The sequence below is a fragment of the Saccharomyces eubayanus genome, chromosome VII (assembly GCF_001298625.1).
Source record: "Saccharomyces eubayanus strain FM1318 chromosome VII, whole genome shotgun sequence".
NCBI classification, from domain to species: domain Eukaryota; kingdom Fungi; phylum Ascomycota; class Saccharomycetes; order Saccharomycetales; family Saccharomycetaceae; genus Saccharomyces; species Saccharomyces eubayanus.
This window is the reverse complement of record NC_030982.1, coordinates 846,617-872,091: the sequence shown is the minus strand read 5'-3', so window position 1 is coordinate 872,091 and position 25,475 is coordinate 846,617. Positions and strand designations below refer to the sequence as shown.

At 41.3% G+C, this 25,475-nt stretch overlaps 12 protein-coding genes across 12 annotated transcripts; 8 read left to right on the top strand and 4 right to left on the bottom strand.

Moving 5' to 3' along the window:
- Positions 1–2: 2 nt before the first annotated feature.
- Positions 3–1,286, top strand: PCT1 (choline-phosphate cytidylyltransferase; the record flags this gene model as incomplete). The annotated part of the gene is made up of 1 exon (XM_018365306.1): positions 3–1,286. The coding sequence occupies one exon, from the start codon at positions 3–5 to the stop codon at positions 1,284–1,286; it is 1,284 nt and encodes a 427-aa protein (XP_018222406.1).
- A 309-nt stretch (positions 1,287–1,595) lies between these two features.
- Positions 1,596–2,273, top strand: DI49_2168 (uncharacterized protein; the record flags this gene model as incomplete). Its single annotated transcript, XM_018365305.1, has 1 exon — positions 1,596–2,273. The coding sequence occupies one exon, from the start codon at positions 1,596–1,598 to the stop codon at positions 2,271–2,273; it is 678 nt and encodes a 225-aa protein (XP_018222405.1).
- Positions 2,274–2,517: 244 nt separating this feature from the next.
- Positions 2,518–4,893, top strand: ELP2 (Elongator subunit ELP2; the record flags this gene model as incomplete). Its single annotated transcript, XM_018365304.1, has 1 exon — positions 2,518–4,893. The coding sequence occupies one exon, from the start codon at positions 2,518–2,520 to the stop codon at positions 4,891–4,893; it is 2,376 nt and encodes a 791-aa protein (XP_018222404.1).
- A 118-nt stretch (positions 4,894–5,011) lies between these two features.
- Positions 5,012–7,294, bottom strand: PMT6 (dolichyl-phosphate-mannose-protein mannosyltransferase PMT6; the record flags this gene model as incomplete). Its single annotated transcript, XM_018365303.1, has 1 exon — positions 5,012–7,294. The coding sequence occupies one exon, from the start codon at positions 7,292–7,294 to the stop codon at positions 5,012–5,014; it is 2,283 nt and encodes a 760-aa protein (XP_018222403.1).
- A 292-nt stretch (positions 7,295–7,586) lies between these two features.
- YPP1 (Ypp1p) lies at positions 7,587–10,052 on the bottom strand (the record flags this gene model as incomplete). Its single annotated transcript, XM_018365302.1, has 1 exon — positions 7,587–10,052. One exon carries the CDS (start codon positions 10,050–10,052, stop codon positions 7,587–7,589), a length of 2,466 nt encoding a protein of 821 aa, XP_018222402.1.
- Positions 10,053–10,549: 497 nt separating this feature from the next.
- On the top strand, positions 10,550–12,187 carry SNG1 (Sng1p; the record flags this gene model as incomplete). The annotated part of the gene is made up of 1 exon (XM_018365301.1): positions 10,550–12,187. The coding sequence occupies one exon, from the start codon at positions 10,550–10,552 to the stop codon at positions 12,185–12,187; it is 1,638 nt and encodes a 545-aa protein (XP_018222401.1).
- A 373-nt stretch (positions 12,188–12,560) lies between these two features.
- FYV8 (Fyv8p) lies at positions 12,561–15,179 on the top strand (the record flags this gene model as incomplete). Its single annotated transcript, XM_018365300.1, has 1 exon — positions 12,561–15,179. The coding sequence occupies one exon, from the start codon at positions 12,561–12,563 to the stop codon at positions 15,177–15,179; it is 2,619 nt and encodes an 872-aa protein (XP_018222400.1).
- A 119-nt stretch (positions 15,180–15,298) lies between these two features.
- Positions 15,299–16,039, bottom strand: SKI6 (exosome non-catalytic core subunit SKI6; the record flags this gene model as incomplete). The annotated part of the gene is made up of 1 exon (XM_018365299.1): positions 15,299–16,039. One exon carries the CDS (start codon positions 16,037–16,039, stop codon positions 15,299–15,301), a length of 741 nt encoding a protein of 246 aa, XP_018222399.1.
- A 1,057-nt stretch (positions 16,040–17,096) lies between these two features.
- Positions 17,097–18,836, top strand: XKS1 (xylulokinase; the record flags this gene model as incomplete). The annotated part of the gene is made up of 1 exon (XM_018365298.1): positions 17,097–18,836. The coding sequence occupies one exon, from the start codon at positions 17,097–17,099 to the stop codon at positions 18,834–18,836; it is 1,740 nt and encodes a 579-aa protein (XP_018222398.1).
- Positions 18,837–19,163: 327 nt separating this feature from the next.
- Positions 19,164–20,402, top strand: PDX1 (Pdx1p; the record flags this gene model as incomplete). The annotated part of the gene is made up of 1 exon (XM_018365297.1): positions 19,164–20,402. The coding sequence occupies one exon, from the start codon at positions 19,164–19,166 to the stop codon at positions 20,400–20,402; it is 1,239 nt and encodes a 412-aa protein (XP_018222397.1).
- Positions 20,403–21,121: 719 nt separating this feature from the next.
- On the top strand, positions 21,122–22,120 carry TDH3 (glyceraldehyde-3-phosphate dehydrogenase (phosphorylating) TDH3; the record flags this gene model as incomplete). The annotated part of the gene is made up of 1 exon (XM_018365296.1): positions 21,122–22,120. The coding sequence occupies one exon, from the start codon at positions 21,122–21,124 to the stop codon at positions 22,118–22,120; it is 999 nt and encodes a 332-aa protein (XP_018222396.1).
- A 584-nt stretch (positions 22,121–22,704) lies between these two features.
- On the bottom strand, positions 22,705–24,516 carry HIP1 (histidine permease; the record flags this gene model as incomplete). The annotated part of the gene is made up of 1 exon (XM_018365295.1): positions 22,705–24,516. The coding sequence occupies one exon, from the start codon at positions 24,514–24,516 to the stop codon at positions 22,705–22,707; it is 1,812 nt and encodes a 603-aa protein (XP_018222395.1).
- Positions 24,517–25,475: the final 959 nt, after the last annotated feature.

Genomic DNA, 25,475 nt, shown 5'->3' with positions numbered 1-25,475 from the left:
AAATGGCAAACCCAACAGCAGGGAAGTCTTCAATCAGGGCTAAGCTATCTAGCTCTTCCCTATCAAACTTATTCAAAAGTAACCGAAACAAAAGACATCACGACGAGGCGGAGGAGCAAGATAACGAGCATCAGCAGGATGAGCAGGACCATGAACAAGAAAATAAAGACGCTCAGCTCAGCCCAAGGAAGCGCCGTCGCTTAGCCAAAGAATTCGAAGAAAACGAGGCCCGTTTGAATACCGAATTGCCCAAGGAGCTGCGCAAGTATCGTCCAAAGGGTTTCAGGTTCAACCTGCCCCCCACAGACAGACCCATCAGAATATATGCGGACGGTGTGTTCGATCTTTTCCATCTGGGCCATATGAAGCAACTGGAACAGTGTAAAAAGGCCTTCCCTAACGTAACACTCATAGTCGGCGTACCCAGCGACAAAATCACCCATAAATTAAAAGGTTTGACCGTGCTGACCGACAAACAGCGTTGCGAAACTCTGATGCATTGCAAATGGGTCGATGAAGTCATACCAAACGCTCCCTGGTGCGTCACCCCGGAATTCCTACTCAAACACAAGATCGACTATGTGGCCCACGACGACATCCCCTACGTCAGCGCAGAGAGTGATGATATCTACAAGCCGATAAAGGAGATGGGCAAGTTCCTGACCACCCAAAGAACCAACGGTGTCTCCACAAGTGACATCATCACCAAGATCATCAGGGACTATGACAAGTATCTGATGAGGAATTTCGCAAGAGGAGCCACTAGGCAAGAGTTGAACGTTTCTTGGTTAAAGAAAAACGAGCTGGAGTTCAAAAAACACATCAACGAGTTCAGATCGTATTTCAAGAAAAACCAGACAAATTTGAACAATGCCTYCAGAGATTTGTATTTCGAAGTGCGTGAAATCCTACTAAAGAAAACCCTGGGCAAGAAACTCTATTCCAAGTTGATAGGCAACGAATTGAAGAAACAGGGCCAACGACAAAGACAGCAGAATTTCTTGGACGACCCGCTTACCAGAAAACTAATCAGGGAAGCCTCCCCAGCCACAGAGTTTGCCAATGAGTTCACCGGTGAAAAGGCTACCACCACATCAGCAAATAAATCCATTTTCAGCCAAGACGATGATGAAGACACGAACTCCAACACAAACACAAATACGAACTCGGAGTCTGATTCAAACACAAACTCGACCCCTCCCAGTGATAACGATGATGATAATGACGACAGTGATAGCCTAACTTTGGAAAACTTGACTCAAAAGAGAAAGAACCCCAGGAACTGAGCTCTAAGTCAAGCTCTCTCCCCTCGCATTCTCTGCACAACTCTTTTTATCGTCTCATGACGAGGTGGTGGCAGTTAGTACGCACATATTACATGTATGTAGATTTTTAGAGATATAACTAAATGAAAAAACTTTTACTCTCATTAACCCAACCATTACAGGCAGGCAGGAAGGGCCCCTTTAATAGCCGGCCCTTATTTTGAGCGGCACCATCCCTTCCTTATAAAAGCACAGACTGACATACCACACACACACGATAGCTAATAAATATCCCCTCCTGTCCATCATGAAAGCGTGAAAAAGCCAATAATGTCAGACGGAACTTTATTTACCGATTTGAAAGCAAGGAAATTGATCAGAACAATCGTGCCAAGGGGTTTGGTGCGTTCGTTGAAGCTGGACGTCAAGCTCAAGGACCCCAGCGACGCTCGAGAACTGTACGAAAGCGAATTTCCATGGGGAAAGTACCCCACGTTTGTGGGACCACACGACGAGTGGACTCTCACGGAGGCTATGGCCATTGACTATTACCTAATCCACCTGTCTAAGGACAAGAAAGCCATTACTCACTTATTGGGGCCCGTGGGTGATTTCAAGGTCCGTGCGGACATCCTGAGATGGGAGTCGCTCTCCAACAGCGATTTCTTGATCGAGCTGTGTAAGTTGTTTTACCCTATAGTGGGGATAAAGCCTTACGATGCCGCCGAGTTCAACACCGCAAGGGGGAACATTGACACTATGGTCTCCCTCTACGAGAGGAGGTTGAAGGAACAGCAGTTTCTGGCGTGCGATGATCATGAAACTCTCGCTGATCTAATCTCTGCGTCTGTTTTTTCATTGGGGTTCATAAGTATCTTCGACGAAGAATGGAGATCAAACCACCCGGAAATCACTAAGTGGTTCAGTAAGATGCTCAAGTCTCGCTTTTTTGAGGGAGAGTTTGAAAAGTTTGAAATGTGCAAGACGGCATTGCAACCTAAGAAATAATATACATAACATACATATCTCTATAACTTATGCAATTAGCTACCTTTTCTATTCAGCCGCATCCACGTGACTGAGAAAGTTACCGTGTTTTTTGAAAAAATTGAAAATTTTCTGTTTTTTGATAGCCGATGGGCTTGCTATTGAAGCAATAGTTACATGTGCCAGACACACTACATGTATTCGCGTCCAAACTCACCTAGACCCGCAAACGGACTAGAAAGTTTTAAATCAGCGTGTCACAGTTATGGCGGAATCTGTTGTTCCCGAAGCTATCTTCATAGGTGCTAACAAACAAACTCAAGTTAGTGATCTACACAACGATAAAAAAATCGTTGCATTTGGTGCAGGCAAAACTATTGCGTTATGGAGTCCCATTGAGCTTAACCATCAAGGTGTTTACTCAACTTTGAAAAGTCATGAAGCAGAAGTCACATGTGTGAAGTTTATCCCAGAGACAGAATTTATGGTATCCGCATCTGAAGATCATCATGTCAAGATTTGGAAATTCATCGATGACTCTCATTTACAATGTGTTCAAACCATAAAACACTATTCAAAGACAATCGTGGCATTGACCGCTTTGCCAAACATCATTGCTGTCGGTTCTGCTGATGGTACCGTCACTTTATGGACACAGAACACACAAACCGATCAGTTCAGTTTTGGTCAAGAAATTAGCATAAAAAAAGGATTTTTCTATCCATTATGTTTATCATTGTCTAGGGTAGAAAAGAACAAGTACTTGCTTGCCATCGGTGGTACCAATGTACACGTATTTATTGCCTCTTTCATTCTAAAGAATGCGGACATCGAAAACTGTCAAATTGTTGCAGAATTAGAAGGCCATGAAGACTGGATTAAATCATTGGCCTTTCGTCACCAAGAAACCCCAGGAGACTATTTATTATGTTCTGGGTCCCAAGACCGTTATATCAGATTGTGGAGAGTTAGGGTTAATGATTTAATTGATGACTCAGAGGAAAATTCATCGAAGTTGACCTTACTAAGTAATAAACAATATAAATTCCATATTGACGATGATTTGAGAGTTGGTATTGATTTTGAAGCATTGATTATGGGACATGATGACTGGATTTCATCTCTCCAGTGGCACGAATCTCGCTTACAACTACTAGCCGCCACGGCTGACACTTCACTAATGGTATGGGAGCCTGACGAGACCTCAGGTATTTGGGTATGTGGTCTGAGATTGGGTGAAATATCCTCGAAAGGTGCCTCGACCGCCACTGGTTCTTCCGGTGGGTTTTGGTCCTGTATATGGTTTACTCATGAAGGAATGGATTACTTTTTGACTAACGGTAAGACTGGGTCTTGGAGAATGTGGTGTACTAAGGATAACATAATCTGTGACCAAAAGTTAGGTACATCGGGCGCTACGAAGGACGTGACGGATGTCGCTTGGTCTCCCAGCGGTGAGTACCTATTGGCAACTTCTCTGGACCAGACAGCAAGATTGTACGCACCATGGGTGTATAACGCTAACGGACAGAAAAGAGATGTTACCACTTGGCATGAGTTTTCTAGGCCCCAAATACATGGTTATGATATGATTTGTGTTGAGCCAGTCACTAATACACGATTTGTAAGTGGTGGCGATGAAAAAATTCTAAGGTCTTTTGATTTACCTAAAGGTGTGGCTGGAATGTTGCAGAAGTTTGTTGGTGTTCAGTTTGGTCAAGAAAATGAAATGCCTGAGTCTGCCACTGTGCCTGTTTTAGGTTTATCTAATAAAGCCGGAGAGGATGACGCTAATAATGACGATGATGATGACGATGATGACGAAGGTAGTGGCAATAAAGAGTCGGATGTTATCGATCCTTTATCCTTGTTGGAAACGCCACCAATGGAAGATCAATTACAAAGACATCTATTGTGGCCAGAAGTAGAAAAACTTTACGGACATGGTTTTGAAATAACGTGCCTCGATGTTTCTCCAGATCAGAAACTAATTGCATCTGCTTGTAGATCGAATAATGTCCAAAATGCGGTTATAAGAATATTTAGTACAGAAAATTGGTTGGAAATAAAACCAGCCTTACCGTTCCACAGCTTAACGATAACAAGATTGAAATTTTCTAAGGACGGAAAATTCCTGCTGAGTGTTTGTAGGGACAGAAAATGGGCACTTTGGGAAAGAAATATGGAAGACAATACTTTTGAATTAAGATATAAGAATGAAAAACCACATACAAGAATTATTTGGGACGCAGATTGGGCACCATTAGAGTTTGGTAATGTCTTTGTCACCGCCTCCAGAGATAAGACTGTCAAGATCTGGAGACACCAAACGGAACCAACAGATGATTACGTCATGGAAGCATCCATTAAGCATAGCAAACCTGCTACAGCTGTCTCTGTGCATGATGCCATGGTGGGAGACAAGATTTTAATATCGGTGGGGCTCGAAGATGGTGAAATCTATTTGTACAGCTATTTTTCCGGCAACTTCGAACTAATATCACAGTTGAAAGAGGACATAACGCCAGCAGATAAGGTTACAAGATTGAGATGGTCACATTTGAAAAGAAACGGTAGATTTTATCTAGGCGTTGGAAGTAGCGATTTGTCTACCCGTGTATACTCTTTAGCATACGAATAGGCTACACTTTGTATTATTTCTCCTGTAGAAATGAAAGAAAAGATGAATTTTCTCCTACCTTAATGGAATTATATCATTTACAGCTTTCAGTAAGCATTACATAGATCATTAAATATCTCTATTGAACCGCCATATCCCAAGTGGATAGCCATTCCAAAGGTACATATTTTTCTCCATCACCGTGCATACCTTGACATAATGGAGCGAAAAGGATGTATATGTACATGCACCCGCCAAACAGTGACAAATAAACAGGATATTTGATAATCCAATGGGCCCTGGTCAAAGTGAGATCCACGATGAATCCAAACACGAGAATCGCAAAGTATAGGGCAGGAACGTAATGATGTACATATGTTACTCTCCCCATTATCGCGAATGGCAAGTAGTGTGTCATCCAGGAGATAAAAGGAAAAATACCTTGAATGGTCACTTTCCAGATTTGATCGTCTGAAAGATAAAGCGTTTGTCTTCTCCATCGATACAGCACAGAAATGATGATGAACGGAAATATGAGTAAGCATGTAGTAGATATCCATGTATTGAATGGGGACCCCATTAAGTAATACCTATCGATATAACCTGCCCACGAGCACATTCGCAGTCCTTTGTGCAATGTTGGCCATTCCCATGCACTTGACGATAAACTGTCATATTTGTCTTCATCAGGAACTAATGCATTATTAGACGAAGCCATGGCGAAGTTGGTCAAAACAAAATCAGTCCAAAAATTAGATTTTGGGGGAACATAATCTTCCGGGGTTTCTAAATTATTGTTCCAATGGTCCTCTACATTCCACCAAGTTGATTTATCTCTATGACTCCATGAATCCTTGCAAACGATTTCAGCCTGTTTGAAACCCCAAGCTGGGTATGTTAGCCCAGTGGAAGCCAGGTAACAGCCCAAAACCTTGTGCCTCAACCTGAAAAAGGTAGAAACAGGGTGCAAGGTGTCTGGATCTTCATCTGCGTAGTCAGGATTTGGGGAATCCATTTGTTTTACAATTTCTATAATCCAATCATCCTTGGCGTCCCCAACGTCTTGTGATCCATAGCCTGAAACTTCGAAGTTTCCCCTAGAGACGTGCGAAGGCACTTCATGGGAATGAAGATTGGATCCTGTATTTTTATGGGTAATACGGACTTCCGTACCATCCACTATTGGAACTATTTCGCCGTTTAGAGTCCCGTTAATGTCCAGATGCGATCCAGAGGATCTTGAAAATTCAAACTTCCAAACGTTATTAGAGTCGGCAAATCCATACCCAGTAATTTGATGTTGACCGGAACCCTCTGGATATAATTGAACGTGCGAATGTAACAGATTCGGACTTAAACCATGTGATCTTATTGTTAATTCTGATCCAAATACAACGTCACGAGGACCAACTTTGATTTGAGTTCCCTCCAAATTAATCTGAAATAACGTGTTGGTTGTAGAGTCGCCTGTACCAGACTTGTACAATAGGACAAAATGGATTTTGAAGCAGTAGAGATAGATAAGAAACGGAATAACTATCAGGTTAATGATTCTGATAAGCCAGTGTTTATAGTATTTTACTCTAGGCAAGGTAGTATCACAGTAAAGCAAAAACAATTCTATACATGTGTAGAGACCAACTACAACTGTGATAAATAAACCGACCCATTTCACAGAACAAACACAGCCTATTGATAACCCTGTCAATAGCATCCATAGAGACCACTTTCTCGTCATTTGCTGTTTTCTTAACGTGTACAGCCTCACCATACAGGCGAAGGTTGTCATTGTGAAAAAAAGTAGCATAGAATCCAGCAATATAAATTTTGACAGAACAATATAGGAGTGTTCCAAAGTTACCATTGTAGCGATTAAATATACAGTCAAATAGTTGAATCCCATCCATTTGGCAGTAAAGAAAGCCACCGGGGTACACAAAGCACCGAATGAGGCATTGAATTGTCTCATTACCTTAAAGTTCACCTCTTCAGGGTATGGATTATTAGAGGAGAAGTCAAACTGTCCATCGAATCCAGCTATCCATTCACTCAGTGCAATAAGCATCTTACCTAGCGGTGGATGTACATCGTGGTAGTATTCATGTTTGATGTAGTATGAACCAAACTTCCCGAAATGAGCCTCATCCCAGACAACGTGATTGTTTTGATCTATGCGCTTGAATCTTAGATAGAATGAAAGTATAGTTAATAGCAGCGGTCCTATGATATCCCTTATGATTACCAGCATGGTAAAATCTCTGTATTTTTTTCCCTTATGCTCTTTTTCTAATTCGTCAAGGGCATCCAGCTGTTCATCTTGGGCATTGCTGTCATCTGCATATAATGGCTTTACGTGACGTTCGCGTAAACTTTCATCGTCAGCATCAATTGACGAAAACCCTGTTACCTTGGCTTTACTCATTGATGGATGGTAAGGAAACCAGTATGATGGGGCTATAGTCTACTTTTGWATATGGTTGGAAAAGGCTGTTCAGAGGAACCATTATAACGCGAAATGTGTCTATTGCTACTGTTCTTTCCTGAGCTTTCTTACGTTACTGCATTTGGTGTTACGGGTAACCGAAGAAGAAAGCATTGATATGTTGCTGCATTTTACCAAGAGGGAAAGAAAAGATAGTTCATTAATTTTATATTTTTATGGATATTTGTTTATCACGACATTCATGTATATGTATATCCCAGAAGGGGCACTATTAGTAATTGCAATACCTGAAGGAGCGAATAGGGTTCAACTCTTGATATTTAACACATTTTAATAAGGAATTTTTGTATTCATCATCTTGATACTTTTCGTAAATTAAAGACAAGTACCACCATACCTCCGGGGAATGATACGCCTCTATTGACTCTAGTATTCCGCACTCTAGTAGAAATTTTAACCTGGCGTACGCTGCAGACCTGTCTGTGTCATTTACAAACGTTAATTGAGCCCGCTTGGTTGGTTTTTTGTCGAGGCTCAGTGTATAGTAACTTTCGAGGTTTTCCTCGTTTGCATCTAGTTCCTCTGGGAAAATTAATTCGGCAAATCCGATCAGAGCGTCCAGATTATATTCGTCGTAGTATAGTACGGTTTCAAATTCTTTCAGTGCAACATCTGCTTCATTCTTTATTATCGATAAATAACCGTTAGCAATATTACAATTTAGGTTCTTAAATTTGCTCTCTACTTTTGAGGCTTCCTTGATGGCTGCCTTGGCATCCGAGTCGTTTTCTTTTGTTCTCATATACATATTTGCAGCAAAGATCCAGACCATTTGTAAGAGGTATTCTTTAGTTTGACTGTACTTAGGACCTGTGCTGTTCAATTCTGGTTTTGAATCGGGAAACAATGTTGTGTAAAGCTCGAAGACTTCTGGCAGTGTTTCCAGAGCTTCCAACGTGCCAAAAATTTCTTCAATAATAGCCAATTGAGTTAATTTAAGATGAACGAGTTGCCATCTATCATTCAGACTTAAAGTATCATTTTGAAGACTTTCATTCATGGCTTCTAGTACAGAGCAAACAATCTTATACGACATTTCCTTATCCTCTTGAACAGACCTACACAGAGCCAATAGATGCCAAGCTTTGTAGCAGTTTGGACTTTTGTTTAAGATAAGTGATTCTAGAGTCTTGACTGCAGGCTCAATATGTCTCTGTTGTGCTAGAGTGTAAGAATATTTAAATTGTAATTCACGAAGTGTTTCTTCTTCTTCTTCTTCTTCTTCTTCTTCCCCTCCATCGGTAGTACTCTCCTTTTCCTTTGTTGATAACATCATTGCATTGCATAAATATGAAGTCAAATCATTAGATGTGAGGAAATCCAATTGATACTTTCTGATTTCGTACAAGGTCGACCATGCATTGACCAAAACTTTCGAAACGTTTTCTGGACAAACAGACCTGGTGCTGTTTTCCAGCCAATCTAAAGATTCCGTTTTGCTCATTAATGGAAGGTTATACTCTTCATAAAAGGATGTTAGTGAAGTGGCAAATGCAGATACCGTTTTATCATAATCAAAAAGGTTTTCAATGGAATCCGCTTCAGAGGAATCTTGTAAGATGAATGCGTATGCGTCTAGGAAAGAAATGATGTCATGATGGGAATTATTGTTTAGTTGGTAGTATTTGTCGTTATATTTGACAAAGTTAACAAAATTTAGTATTGATTCTCTTTTTAGTGATTGTTGCTTGATTTCGTCGTTGCTATTGTTTTTGCTTAGATTTTGAAAAAGAATCATTGCCGTTTTGGAAATGTCAATACTTTGAAAAGTCCTCTCCATAGAAGAGACGATGAAACTATACCAACCGGGATTAACTTTTATATTTTCCACATAAGCGAATTTGAAATAGTACTGTAAAAAGATGTTAAAATGCTCCAAGTTTTTATTATTGCCTTCATTTGCACTAGGAAACTTCGCCTTCGATAATGCATGCTGACCCATTTTCAAAAAAATATCGTCGCTATCAGTATGTTTCTGAGAAGATGATTGAAACTCCTTTAAAATGTAGAGAAAAAGGATAAAGGGACTGTCAACGGTAGCTTTGAAATTGTCCGCCAAGTCTTGAAGTTGGTTAAACCTCAACTTGGCGACAATCATATTAATGTATTCGAAAAGAAGGCCATTTGACTCCGGAGGGATCGTATTCACATGGGCCAACAGTTCCTTATAAAAGATGTTCTGCATGATGTTAACGTCCTGAGAGAGTAGACCACGATAGTATAAGTTTTCCAGAATCAAAAATTGGTCGTACTGTTCCAGTAGTGCCATATTTTGTGCCACGGTACTATTATGAATTTTCAAAGAATGCAGCAAACAGCGCTGCGATTCCTGGAATTGGCCTAAGTAGAAGAAAAGTATGCCAAAACAATTGAACAGGACCTTCTCGATCAGCCTTGCGACCTCGGGATAGTCGTTCAATTCCTCCATCATACCTAGGTTCTTCTCCAGCCTTTTGCAATCCTTCAACAAAACTTCACAAACGGGCTTTGCAAGCCCCCTAGACCCAAGAACATGATAATGCAGTCTGAATTGCAAGTTCAGCACGGAATCCAAGCTATCAAACCCCGAATGGAACGTGCTGCCACCCAAGAGTCGACTCTTTAGCGCATGGTCAACCACGTCTATTACCTTCAGAGGAGCAGCAACTTGTTGCGGTGCTTTAGAGTTAGGCATCATACAAAGCAGTATTAAGTTCTTCCCGATTGGCGTATCGATCTATCCGATTGTCACTTCCTTTCCTGCACGCATCATATCTTGCACATCCAATGCACACTACACTATTGTTTTCACCGCTATACATCTGGGTCTCGAAGAGGTTGAAAAATCGGGAAAAAAAGAAATGTTGAGAATAACGTGTTACCCTTTGAGTGCGCGCATATACGCGGATATTGTTTTTTTCGGTAATTACCAAGGTGCGACAAACAGAGGGAAAAGTGCAAACGAGGTTCAACTAATAAAGTGAGTGCCATACTCATCGCTAAATTGCCCCATTTGAAACGGTTGTTACTGCAAAACGGCATTTAATGGATACGACTTCTAGCTTTGGGAAATCCACGTCTGTGTACATAAGGTTTGCCCTCATATACACAAACTCATATTTCGTTTCTTGTAGTTCAGTTGTACTCCCTTAAAATTAGGGTCCTACTGCGAGAGTGTATAGTTCCGCGTAGAAGATGAGTGAGAGAGAAAATAATATCGAGGACGGGAAGCCGCTATATATCGAGAACCCTGCACTAGAAGCAGCTGCTGCATTCACCGGCGGGATGGATGGCGCGTCGTACTGTAACCGGCGTTTTGCTGAGGGCCTTAGCCACTCTTCTGAGTCAGCAGAGTCATTGAAAGATTTCCGTCCTGGTGAGGTAGCCTCATCAAAGTCGTCCAAAGTGGAGGGAGGTTCTAACAAGAAAGAGAATGGTGGTGGCGATGGTGCTCCCCTGGAAAGAATAAAAACTGGTCTCTTTTCTCCGAGGTTACGAAAACAGAGAGAAAAGATACTGTTGAAATTCGGTGTCAACAACTTTCTCATTGCATGTCTCTGCATCTCTCTCATATCGATTTACTGGGGGGCCAGTTACGGAACAAACCGTTACTTCTTTAAAGTGAAAAATATTGTTGTGCTACAAGATGTTTCATCTAACAGTACTGTGCAGTCGATGTCTGCCATCATACCGACGTTGTTAGCATCTGTTCCTGGCACATGGCGCATATATAATACAACGTCGTTTAACGAGAAATTCGGATCGACGAATTCCGATGAGATTGATGCGAAAGTGGTGGATTTGATTTATGAAGAGAAATATTGGTTAGCACTAAACGTTAAACCAAATGCCACAGACACCCTGTACAATTCTTTAATTACTCAAGATGTGAACTCGCTATTCAATTCTTCAGATTTTTTTCAATCCGTGTATGAAAGTGGTCGTGACCCATTAAGTGTAAGAGCAACTATTCTACCCTTGATGCAGAAATTGGAAGCCTTGTTTCAGCAATACTACACGAAGGAGTATCTTCCCTCATTGATGAGCAACGTCACTACTACTTACAACGACGCCAGTATAAACACTCAGAACTGGGCAAGTGCAGGTCAACTATTATTTGATTACAACGACCATCGCCCCTTCACTGACCGTATCCTAATGGCCCCTTTACAAGTTGGGTTGATCTATTGTATTCTGTTAACTGTTCTACAGTTATCCCTTTACGGGAAACTGCACGGAGAAATGGCAAAAGTGCTTAAACCAAAGCACATTCTAATCTATAGAATTTTAGTTTCGTGGTCGACCTATTTTCTTCTTTCCATTGGATTCTGTACTGTGTCAGCCATCTTTAGGATCGATTTTACCCCTGCATTTGGTAGAGGAGGATTTGTCGTATACTGGATGTCTACATGGCTGGTCATGATGGCTGTCGGTGGTGCCAATGAAAACGTACTGAGCTTAGTTATAGCTTACTGTCCTCAGTTTTTAAGTTTTTGGTTGATGACGTGGATTATCCTAAATATCTCTGCTTCATTCTACCCTATGGCATTGAATAACGATTTCTATAGGTATGGTTACATCATGCCAATTCACAATGCGGTGGATATCTACAAAGTAATTTTTTTAAACTTAACCAGAAGGAAAATGGGGAGAAACTACGGTATTCTTGTCGCATGGGTTGCTCTTAATACGTGTTTGTTACCGTTTAGTATGAAGTTTTCAGGCCAAAAAATGCAAAAAAACGCTATGCAAGCCGCAGAAGCCGCTGTCGCTGCCCATAGTGCCAAAAAAAACCATACAGACGCCAAAAATGATAATCCTTCTCAAGATTGAAAGAATACGATAAAGAAAAATCAAAATTTGTATGCACAGTACATGTATTCATTTTGTATATATAAAAACATTACAAGGCAAATTGTTTGGTTAGTATTGTATATAATAGGCTAATAATTATATGTTTTTGGAGCAACATGATACAAAAATACTTCTTTTATTTAGTGACGCGATTCGTTTTTATTTTCGGGTAACGGGACAGGTTGCTTCATACTGAGAATTTCGTAAGGCACCGAGAGAGACCTGTGTAAATGCCATTATTCTATATAGGTTAGAACAGGTAAACACACAAGTCACATTGTAGGACTGTCATAGGGTCTTGTTTGATTTGGTTGGTATCGTATTGTGTAAATTAGAAAAGCCTATTCCAATCATGAGCGCTGAACAGGTTGGTAGAAAGAAGTCGTATAGATGGGTGAGTGCATCACAAGCCAGTTATGACGGTGCTGGTTGGGATAGTAGTGACGAATACGATTACTCCTCCGAGGATGATACCAAAGGTGATGGAAGTCATAAGAAAAAGGTTTCAAACTTGCCGGCTCTGCCCAAGCTCAATTATACCGATGAGAATGATCAACCTATTAATAATGAAAATGATAATGAAAAGAATGATGATGATGATGATGATGATGATGATGATGATGATGATGAAGATGATGATAATGTTGCTGGTGTTTCTGGTGTTGTTGACGTTGCTGACGTTGCTGACGTTGCTGACGTTGCTGACGTTGCTGAYGTTGCTGACGTTGCTGATGTTGCTGATGTTGCTGACGTTGCTGACGTTGCTGATGTTGCTGACGTTGCTGACGTTGCTGATGTTGCCGATGTTGTTGACGTTGCTGACGTTGCTGATGTAGATGTAACCAGAATTGGACATACTGACAAGGAAACAGACGAACCAGATTATCTTTCATCGACAGCATCTTTGAAGAGCCCAGTTGAGAATAAGAAGTTGCTACATGCCAATAGGGCGGTGAACGAAGACCTTGATAATCTGATTGAACAGATATCAAGGGAGATGACACCGGAAATGAGGCAGACTTCTGATTTTCAGCGTGATCCAGACAGTTCCGACGAAACTCAAAACAAATCGCAATCACAAATTCCAGTGTCTCCCTTGGCAGAAAACGCATGTGCCGATTACGAAGAGGCCGAAATAAAGCTCATACAAGATGGTATGTGCATGAACCTGCCGACAGAAAATGAAGATGAAAATGGAGATGAATCTGAAAATGAAAATGAAAACAGTGACGAGGATGATTCTGAGAATGAAGGGGAAGACTTTGAAGTGTCCAAAACCGGATACCTTTCAGGTATGTTGTCTTCGGAGCAGGAAGAACAAGTAGAACAGGAAAAGGCAGATGAAGTCATGAATGCAGATATGCTAGAAGAAGAAGAAGGAAAAAGTGAAGAAGAAAAGAGTATTGGCAGTAGGGATTCTACTGAATTCTTCGAGACATCTAATAAGCCAACCCAAGTAGCAGGTCTAAAGAATACAGGGAAGGAGATGAAGCTTCTCGATGACGAATACCGCAACTCCTTTTTCAACGACTACCAGCGTTCTTCAGACTCTGAAAAAGAGACCAAAGAGGAGGAGTATGACGGTAATGAAAGGTCTTCACCGATTTCAGATGAGCCTTCAAGTGTAAACCAAACATCAAAACAACTTGATACGACGGACGATGATGCTTTATCGTATACTGAATCAATCAAGTATTCAGCAAACGATACAAAAGTCGGAGAAGAAGGAGAAGAAGACAGCGAAACCACTGAAAACGATAACGAAGCTACTGATGATTACAGATTTTCCAGTAGAGAWAGAGATTCTGTGCTAATTTCGAGTGATGAAAACGACAGTGAAGCAAATATAAACTCTGACTCGGATGAGGGTAGTTTGAAGGCTTCGAAGTCAGGCTATTTTTCCAAAATGATTGACGATGATGAAAGTTCAGACCATAACGATGAGGAGAAATCGACAATGGATCACAAAGAAGCTAAAGACAATGAAAACGTTAACTCGGAAGATGGTAGTGTTGAATCAATGCCGAACCCTAACGGTGATGAAGGGGATAACGCACACGAAGACAAAGATACGGAGGAAAATTCAACTAGGGACTCAAATGATATTGGCTCTTGGAAACCAGATAGTGAAGCGTTGCGATCGGGATTCGTACAGGATACAGCAAATAAAAAAGCGCCACCTGGGTATGTGATTGACTCTAATGGTAAGTTAGTAGATTTAACGCCTGCTAGTATGAAACCTCGCGTAGTCTCTACATACTCGGAAATGGAAAGTACCTGGGATGCATTTCCTTCTAAAAGTGGGAACGAAGATTTGGAGACTATTAGGGACACCAAGACCCTATACGATAACAATACGATCTATAATGTTCCCGGTTTAATAGGTAATCATTCAAACCTACCACCTTTACCGACGATTGCACACGAACAATTGAATGCAGGAAACGAGAACGGTACCACAGAGGACGATAATAACAACCACAATATTGATAGTCAGGTGGCACGCGATGCATCTTTGAAAAGTGAGAGCAGGGCGGTATCACAGGGCGAAATGGTGAGCATTCATGAGCCCAGTTCTAAAGAAATGGCAAAATTGGGGCAACAGAGTAATGTGCCCAATCTAGACGTAAACAAAGTACTGAATAGTAAAACATCGCATGAAAGTAAGATAAACCAATTGAGAACCCAGAAGCACGAATTGGACGAATACGACACGGGAATACAGACATGGATAAACTATACATTAAAATCGTCCTCTAGGAAGGATAAGGACTTTATAGTTGAAGAGTATAAGCAGCATAATCATGTCAGGGAGGCATACGCGAATGCAGACGATTTGAGCAAGAAGCATACAGTTATTAATACGGTCGCCAGCGTCAATCAGAATGTTACGCATCTGAGGAGGAAAGTCTTCCAGCATTCTATGAAACCAAAGGACTTGTTTGCGTCAATAGGTAAGAAAAAACTGTGAGGGCAGCCTCTTCGATGAGGCGTGGAGGATGGTATATACGAAGATATAAATGCATTGATTTAGGTATAGTGTTTTTACGTACTTTTATATAAAGAGTGGCAGTAGACGGCCCTTTTTTTTTACCTGGCAGAGGCATTAGTGACTCTTTTTTGGGCATGTTTTCTTAACTCTTCATCCATCAGGTCTCTTACTCTATGAGCACCCGCAATACCGATGGCTAGGACGTTCTCTAGTCTGTCCAAGGGGATTTTATCTTCTATCAATAATAGAGATAGTTTTTCCGACTTCCCCACGACACCTAGTGTCACTGCACTCATAGCGTTTTCTTCTAGCGAATTGATATCTAGTAGTGGGGTGGTGTCATACAGCCCGACGGAGATACCACTTATGTAATCGTACATCGATATACCAGCGTCTATCAGAGCGAGCGTGATACCATTGATCAGTGTGCCCATGATACCACCATCCTGCTCAAGGACGTGGATTTCGATATCGATAACTGTTCTGGGGTAAATGTTCAACATTACGTTTTTTTCGAAGATTCTTACTAACGAAGTTTGAATCTCAAGGACACGCCTTTCGTTTTTATGACTGGATTTGCTCCTTTCGAATTTGGAGAATTTTGTAATGTTTACGGAAACGTTTAACAGGGCCTTCGAAGTATCCATTTGAGACTTCAACCTTGGTTCCTTTGGACCCTTCACGAGAGTGATGATTTTGTTGTTACCTTGTTCCAAGTAGGAAGAGCCATCAGCAGCATGCGGATGAGTGTTGATGGAAGTTTCGAAACGACGCAGTTCATTCCATCGACGTCCGTCTAGACGTAGCCCTTCTGGTGAATATATTTCTAATCTTGACATGTGGTTGCTGTGTTGTATTTATATTATAGTGCCTGCAGTTTGTTTTTTTCAATGTTAATGAGAATATTATAATGAATGCTAACCTTGAAGGAAATTCTGCGCAAGCAATGGAAAAATGGTTATAGGTCTATCAGCCAGATGACATACACCATTTTACGCAGAGCAGCATTTAAGTTTATTTTTTTTTCTTCTCTTCTTTCATCAGCTTTTCAAAATTTTTCAGTCTCAACGGTTACCCGGGAAACTATTCTTCTACCACTGTAAATAATACGATAGTCTTGTGTGATTTGATAATCAAACCGAGGAGACAAAAGCTACGCATATATATGTGTGTATAACGCATTTGAATATCTGGTGTTACCTATCAAGAAACCAAATTTTTGCGTTTTTCAAAAAATCTCTTTTGAGTAGACTTTTATTATTTTCTTCAGTCCTTTCCTGACTTCAGAACTGATTTTAACGGGTTTCAAAACAAAACATAAAGTAAATAGTTATTATTTCCCGTTTCACTTACTTTTGAAGAAAGACTTAATTTTATCAGCACTGAATCACTACGAGGCATTGAGAGGATAAGAGAGATGTATTACAAGACCATGTTAAACGCCGTAAAAATGTGTTGATGTTCATTTGTACAGTTTTCCCATTACAGCACAGCCGCCTCCACGAAAATTCAGGGACATTGCTTTTCTGTCCAGGAATCGCACTAAAACACCACTAGCACGGTCCCATAAATTGCAACCCCGGCCATGTCCTCAATCAACCCCTCCGCTTGTCTGCCAGAAACAAAAACTAGTGGGGAAACAGCATGGCGTCAGTAAACATAGCACGCACCACTCTTTCCATGACCCACCTAATCCCAGTCTTGTCGAAACGCGCAGAAGATAGCCGCCGAGGTGGTGGGCTACTGTACTCTGCCTTTCCGGCTCGGACAGTTTTCGGGCGAGGCAAATAAGGGGGGACAACAGTTCGGGACAAATAAAGAAGATGGTGATCATGAAACTCTAGAGCTTTTTGTCTCACAGTCAATGCCCGAGCACAGACAAAGACCACCATTGCAATGTCCCAGGACTCATACTACCTCGGATTTGATCTCTCGACGCAGCAGCTGAAATGTCTCGCCATTGATCAGGACCTGAAAATTGTCCATTCGGAAACCGTCGAGTTCGAAAAGGACCTGCCCAACTACCGCACGAAGAAAGGCGTTTATATCCGCGGCGATACCATCGAATGTCCCGTGGCAATGTGGCTGGAGGCGCTAGACCTGGTTCTCTCGAAGTACTGCAAAGCAGGGTTTCCTCTCGAGAAAGTGGTAGCAGTTTCAGGATCCTGCCAACAGCACGGGTCCGTCTACTGGTCCTCTCAGGCTGAAGCCTTGCTGAGCCAATTGAACAATGAATCGGAAAAGGATCTAGTGCACTACGTCGGGCCTGCCGCATTTGCAAGACAGACCGCACCCAATTGGCAAGACCACAGCACTGCCAAACAATGCCAAGAGTTTGAGCAGTGTGTTGGCGGGCCTGAGAATCTGGCTCAATTGACCGGGTCTAGAGCCCATTTCAGGTTCACGGGTCCTCAAATTCTGAAGATTGCTGAGTTGGAGCCAGAAACATACAAAAAAACGAACACCATTTCTCTAGTGTCCAGTTTCTTGACTTCTGTCTTAGTAGGCCATCTAGTAGAATTGGAAGAGGCTGACGCGTGTGGTATGAATCTTTATGATATCCGTGAGAGAAAATTCAACGATGAGCTGCTCCACTTGATTGGCGACTCATGCAAGCAAAAGCTAATGGGCGCCCCTATGAAAGCTATGATTGCCGGCAAAATTTGTAAATATTTTACCCAAAAATACGGTTTTAGCGCAGACTGTAAGGTCTCCCCCATGACTGGTGATAATCTAGCCACGATATGTTCATTGCCCTTGCGGAAGGACGACGTGTTGGTCTCCCTCGGCACAAGCACTACCGTTCTCTTAGTCACTGACAAGTATCATCCCTCTCCGAATTACCATCTCTTTATTCATCCAACTCTACCAAACCACTATATGGGTATGATTTGTTACTGTAATGGCTCTTTGGCAAGAGAGAAAATAAGAGACCAGTTGAACAAAGAGCGGGCCAATAATGCGGAAAACGATAACGATTGGACGCTTTTCAATCAAGCTGTGCTGGACGACTCAAAGGACGATGACAATGAACTAGGTGTATACTTCCCTCTTGGAGAAATCGTTCCCAGCGTCAAAGCCGTAGATAAAAGGGTCCTTTTCAATGCGAAAACAGGTAAGATCGAACAAGTCGTGGGAAAATTTGCGGATTTGACACACGATGCCAAGAACATTGTAGAATCACAAGCTTTGAGTTGCAGAGTAAGAATCTCTCCTTTACTTTCGGATTCAAACACAAAGTCGCAAAAAAACCTCGACGAAGACACGATAGTTAAATTCGACTACGACGAATCTCCTTTACGTGAGTACTTGAATAAAAGACCAGAAAGAACTTTCTTTGTGGGTGGAGCTTCCAAAAACGGTGCTATTGTGAAGAAATTCGCTCAAGTCATCGGCGCTACGAAGGGTAATTTCAGGTTAGACACACCAAACTCGTGTGCCCTTGGTGGCTGCTACAAGGCCATGTGGTCATTTTTGTACGATTCAAACAAGATTACAGTCCCATTTGATAAATTCTTGAACGATAATTTCCCATGGCATGTAATGGAGAACATTTCCGATATAGATAACGAGAGTTGGGACCGCTATAATACAAAGATTGTCCCTCTGAGTGAATTAGAAAAAACTCTCTCTTGAGTATGTTTAATGACCGCTATGCCCGTAAATACACATAAATACATACATATATACCATTAACGTATGTGCATATATATATATATATATATGTATAGATATAATTTGCGTACTTCGTACAGCCGGTCCCCGTTCGGAAAATGACAAAAAATAAAATCAAACAATGTAGAGAGGAACAAAAAAAAAACACTTTAAACAAGGGTGCGTGACTAGCATCAAGAGAGAGAGATAATCAAACAAAAACCAACGCCACCCTCCAGTAAAAACAAAGAAAGCTTTATAAAAGCCTAAATATCGCTGAACCATCTCGAGAAAAAAAGGACAAAAATAATGCTAAGCGCAATATCCAGAGTCTCCACTTTGAAGCCATGTACGAGATATTTAGCCAGATGCAATTACCACGCATCCGCTAGACTGTTTGCAGCAAAGCCGTTTTGCATGCCCGCAATGTCCCCCACTATGGAAAAGGGCGGAATTGTGTCTTGGAGATATAAAGTCGGTGAACCATTCAATGCGGGCGATGTGATACTAGAGGTTGAAACTGATAAATCTCAAATCGATGTAGAGGCACTGGACGACGGTAAGTTCGCCAAAATCATAAGAGATGAAGGCTCCAAAGATATTAATGTTGGTGAACCTATTGCCTATATCGCCGATGTGGATGACGATCTAGCTACCATAACACTGCCCCAGGACAAAGCTGATACGAAAAAACCAAAACAATCCACTAGTAAAATGCCAACCCCAGAAAAAAAAGAGGCAGGAAACCAACAGCGCAATGAACCTACGAAAAAAGAAACGAAGAGAACTAACGATAGCCAGGCCAGTCCCGAACAGACCTTCCTACCATCAGTATCATTACTACTCGCAGAAAATGGTATATCCAAACAAAAGGCCTTGAAGGAAATTATTCCATCCGGATTCGGCGGTAGATTGTTGAAAGGTGATGTGCTAGCATATCTAGGGAAAATACCACAAGATTCAGTCACCAAGATAACAGAATTCATCAAAAAGAGTGAACGTCTCGATTTATCGAACATCAAACCTATACAACTCAAGCCCCAGGAAAATGAACAAGCCCAAAAGAAAGTTCCTGGCAAACAGGAAATCCCACCCTTACAATTCGAAGAGCAGTTGGTGTTCCATGCTCCAGTTTCTGTTCCCTTTGAAAAACTGCGTGAGTCACTTAACACTTTCATGAAGGAGGCTTACCAGTTTACTCATGAAGAACCACTAACAGACGCAAATTCTAAATATTTTGATCCTGTCTTCGAGGATCTTGTCACGTTGAACCCAAGAGAACCAAGATTTGAATTTTCCTACGGTTTCATTCAGATCCCCAAGGCGAACAACACGCAGGATGCTTACGGACAAGAGGATATATTCGATCTCCTAACAGGCGCAGATGCCAACGTCTCATCAGAGAAATCCGTCGAAAAGGACTCCTTTTCCGGAAAGAACGAATACTTGCTAACCTTAAATGTTAATGTCAATAACAAGAAATTTAATGACGCCGAGGCCAAGGCAGAAAGATTCGTTGACTACGTAAGAGAACTGGAATCATTTTAGGCAGCGCCTCTTCCGCTCTAGTTTCTATACTTATATTATTACTGTCACTTCAAAAAATACGTAAATACTCAGAATAGTAGTGATAATCAATCCCAACTCTTCTTTAGCCAGAGCATTAGCTGTAGCATCAGCCTTTCATCTTTCACCTGCCGCCTGTAACCCGCCCTCTCTTCGGACGGGTTACAGTAGCCGTAGGTCACATTCCGAATGTCTGGGTGAGCGGTCCCTTTACCAGCATCCACTAATTTTCTCGGATCCCGCTTTTTAATCTGGCTTCCAGAAAAAAAAGAGAATCCCAGCACCGAAAAATGGCTCTCTTCGCCAACCATCAGATCATAGATCCCACTCTCTTACCGCAACCGTACGGAACAGGGGCACAGAAAGGCGAAAACGGGTACAACCTCAATGGAGTGATGCAAACTGACTGGAGCAAAAAGCTGACACAAGGCAATCGACCTACGCGTCTGTCAATTTTCTTACACCTTCTATTATCTTCTAACTCTCTGGGTTGGAAAAAACTGAAAAAAAGGTTGAGACCAGTTTCCACAAATCATCCCCCTGTTTGATTGATAAAATATATAAAGACGACAACTATTGATTATAAACTCTTCAATCTATAACTCCTTTACAATTCTTATTTTATAGTTATTCTCTTATAATTCTTCTTGATTTTAAAACCCCAAGAACTTTAGTTTCAAACACACACACATACAATAAAAATGGTTAGAGTTGCTATTAACGGTTTCGGTAGAATCGGTAGATTGGTCATGAGAATTGCTTTGCAAAGAAAGAACGTCGAAGTTGTTGCTTTGAACGATCCTTTCATCACCAACGACTACGCTGCTTACATGTTCAAGTACGACTCTACTCACGGTAGATACGCTGGTGAAGTCTCCCACGATGACAAACACATCATCGTCGATGGCCAAAAGATTGCTACTTTCCAAGAAAGAGACCCAGCTAACTTGCCATGGGGTTCTCTAAAGATTGACATCGCCATTGACTCCACTGGTGTTTTCAAGGAATTGGACACTGCTCAAAAGCACATTGACGCTGGTGCCAAGAAGGTTGTCATCACTGCTCCATCTTCCACCGCCCCAATGTTCGTTATGGGTGTTAACGAAGACAAATACACTTCTGACTTGAAGATTGTCTCCAACGCTTCCTGTACCACTAACTGTTTGGCTCCATTGGCCAAGGTTATCAACGATGCTTTCGGTATTGAAGAAGGTTTGATGACCACTGTCCACTCCATGACCGCCACTCAAAAGACTGTCGATGGTCCATCCCACAAGGACTGGAGAGGTGGTAGAACCGCTTCCGGTAACATCATCCCATCCTCCACCGGTGCCGCCAAGGCTGTCGGTAAGGTCTTGCCTGAATTGCAAGGTAAGTTGACCGGTATGGCTTTCAGAGTCCCAACCGTCGATGTCTCCGTTGTTGACTTGACTGTTAAGTTGAACAAGGAAACCACCTACGATGAAATCAAGAAGGTTGTCAAGGCTGCCTCTGAAGGTAAGATGAAGGGTGTTTTGGGTTACACTGAAGACGCTGTTGTCTCCTCTGACTTCTTGGGTGACGCTAACTCTTCCATCTTCGATGCTGCCGCTGGTATCCAATTGTCTCCAAAGTTCGTCAAGTTGGTCTCCTGGTACGATAACGAATACGGTTACTCTACCAGAGTTGTCGACTTGGTTGAACACGTTGCCAGAGCTTAAGTGTGTTTATTTTAAATTTTAAATTTTAAATAAACCTCTTTTTTATAGCTTTATGACTTAGTTTCAATTTATATACACTTTTAATGACATTTTCGATTCATTGATATATTTGGGTTTCTTTTTACATAGAACTTTCTATATAGTCGCTGTCTTTACAGTCTTCGACTTGTAATCGCAACTTTCGAATTTACATTACCTCGTATATCAGGGATCTTCCCTATAGCCAATGGCAGAGAAGGTTGTGGCTTGAATTGTGCGGATAATTTATTCCCGTGATAATCCCATGGAATCCTTTTTTCCAGTGAGCGCGGAAATTAGAAAGCATTCTTTGCATTTCTGTAGATAGGGATTTTGAAGCATAATTTTTTAAGTTTGCGCATATAATGTTAATTCGAGGAACTTTTTGGGTTCTTTATAAAAAATGTACATTAAAAATTAAATATACGCGCCGATATGATACCTGGATGCGGTAATATAGATACATAAGCTTACGCGAACATGGAGGATAGAAAAAAAAACAACTTCTGATAACGAAATTCTAACAATACAAAAATTCCGCTGTAGGCGCGCTTGTTATTCGCCGTTCAACACCAGACGCTCAAGAATCTTGTCATAAAAGAGCGCTTTGCTAATGTTTCTTGCTCAATCTTCATTTCTTCCCTACGAAGATTTAAATCCACCTGTTTTCTACCAGTGTCGAGATCCATGTCTTCTAATTTCACGAATAATCTCCAGTCACGAGTGTATATTTTATGTCCAAAGTAGCAGACAATCAAAATTGGAAACGATAAGTAGCCTTCAAAGAAAGATTCTGCGCTAGCGCCTGAACCGCCGATTGGGAACATAGAAGTCCAGAAAGACGCTATCAAAACTAGGAACAAAACGACGAAACCGTATATAGATCCCCAAACACCGGTTTGAGAAATGAATGGTAATTCGTCCAAGGATCTTTCTTGAAATTTCATGGCTTGACGGAATCTAATGTGAGAGAGATTAATGGCCATCCAACAGAAAATTGTTGATAGTCCTGATAAAGCACTCAGCCAGGTAAAGACCTCAGCTTGTTTATCGCTTGCAGCCACAAACGAAAGCAAACCGAAAAACAAAGTTAACACAATAGCATTGATAGGTCTACCTCTCTTATCAACACGTCTCAAAAATTTTGGTAAATTACCGATATGGGCCATGGCCACCATACACCTTGAACACGCATAGACAGCACTATTGGCCACAGAAACGACAGCGATTAAAATAATGGCGTTCATCAATGATGGTAACCCTTTAATACGCCCATTTTCAATCGCAATGACCAGAGGGGAGGATGCAGCATCCACCGAACTAGAACCATTTAGTAATCTAGGATCATTGGATGGAACCAAACAACCAATCAAAGTCAAAATAGTCACATATGAGATAGTAATCAACCAAAATGTTCTCTTTGCTGCCTTTGGTATAGTTTCTCTAGGGTTTTTACTTTCGGCAGCAGAAACGGCTGTCATTTCAATACCGGAGTAAGAGAATGCAGCAGTGACAAAAACAGAACACAAACCCTTGAATTTGGTCCCTGAGTCGTGCCCTACAAATGCACCCGGGTCATTCCAGTATTTGCCACCAATATAGCCTCCATGAGGTCCACCACCACAGGATAGAACGATACCTAAGATGGTAAACCCAATAATAGCTAAAATCTTGATCATCGATAATACGAATTCAGTTTCACCAAATGACTTAACATCCAACATATTAGCCATGGCAATGGCAGCATAAAAGATAGCAACCCAGGCATCTGAGTTGATTTTGTCATTCCAGTATCTAATAGTAATAGAGGCAGCCACCAGTTCCAATGGCAATAGAACCAACCATTGAGCCAGATAATTCAAGTTAACGGCAAACGCAAACGAAGGTTCAACAAACCTCATACTGTAAACATTGAACCCACCGACAACCGGAAAAGCAGCAGACAATTCACCAAGAGAGTTTATCACAGTGAAAAGACATGTACTAATAATAACCCAATCAATGACTAAACTGGCCGGGCCACCTGTGGATAAAGCAGCACCTGTGTTCACGAATAAACCTGTACCTATGGCACCACCGACGGCTAAGGTCAAAAGATGTCTCACAGATAGCTCTTTGCTTAAGTTGGTGTTGTTGATATCTTCTTGTTGTACGTCATCACCACCACGGAAGCGTTCCGATGATGTGACATCGTTTGTAGTTTGATTTACGCCAGCCGAGTCTTTAGGGCTTAATGGAAATGCTGAATCAGTTTTGGAGTTTTGTTCTGTTACGAACGCACTTGAGTCCTTCTCATTTTCGGAGCCTGTTGAAGTACTTGGCTTGAATCCATCGACCACACCTGTCCAATATTCCTTCTTTAATGGGTTCTTGGGCATATTTCTATTTCGAGGCTGTTTTTAGGTTTTACGTGCAAATGAGTCAGACAGTGATATTATAATATGTCAAAAAAATTGAAATAAAAAGCAGAGAGATAAACTAGGGAATAATATCAATAGCTATGCTATTTTATTGCGATTCTTTCCAATGTTGTTCTCTTCGTTAAAAGTTCACAAACGAGCACTATAATGAAAGCAAAAAATGCAACAAAACAGTCGCTACGAGTGGAGATGCACCTAGTTCGAACTCCTTTGCATTATAATTGAAAAACTCGCTATTTTTTTCAATTTGAAGTTCCAAAAAATACGGCACTAGAAGCACCTGCTCGTTTCTTTTTCCGAAGGTCGGGTGACAGTTCCGAGAGTCAAAAAAGAAGAAAAGAAAACCACCTCGTACTAACAAAGAGCAAGGAGTTTGAAAGGGAGAGAGGGACAAAGGTCACTTTAAGTCCCTAATAGTAGAATCTTACAGCCTTGCGGCAACAAAATCAAGATAAACCTATGGGAAATATAGATCGCTCCCTTGAACAAGAAGCCATAATGAGTTGAAACTCTTCCTTTCGACCATTCGGCCCCTTTTTTTTCACGCAAAAGAGCCTTGGCAAAAGACGCATATAGTAGGACACAAGGTTTCACGTCATAGTAAACATATGCAATTAAGCCAGCTACTGTCGCCACCCCCTTCAGCTCATACGAAAGGCCCGACCGGTTACCAAATATTGTTCTTCCTCTTGTCACGGAAAAAAAAACTTGCTCTTCTAGAGAAGCCATTGCTGAATAAGCAGTTTTTTCTCATCTATAAAAAAAGTATATAAAACCCACTTGTAAGAGCATACCTCAAAACTGAGGTGCTAGGTGCAACTCATTTCCTTAAATATCCGCAATCACCTATTCCAACACTAAACATAAAAAATGATAATTGTAATGCTGACACGAAGCGCCGGCTGATGAAAACCGGC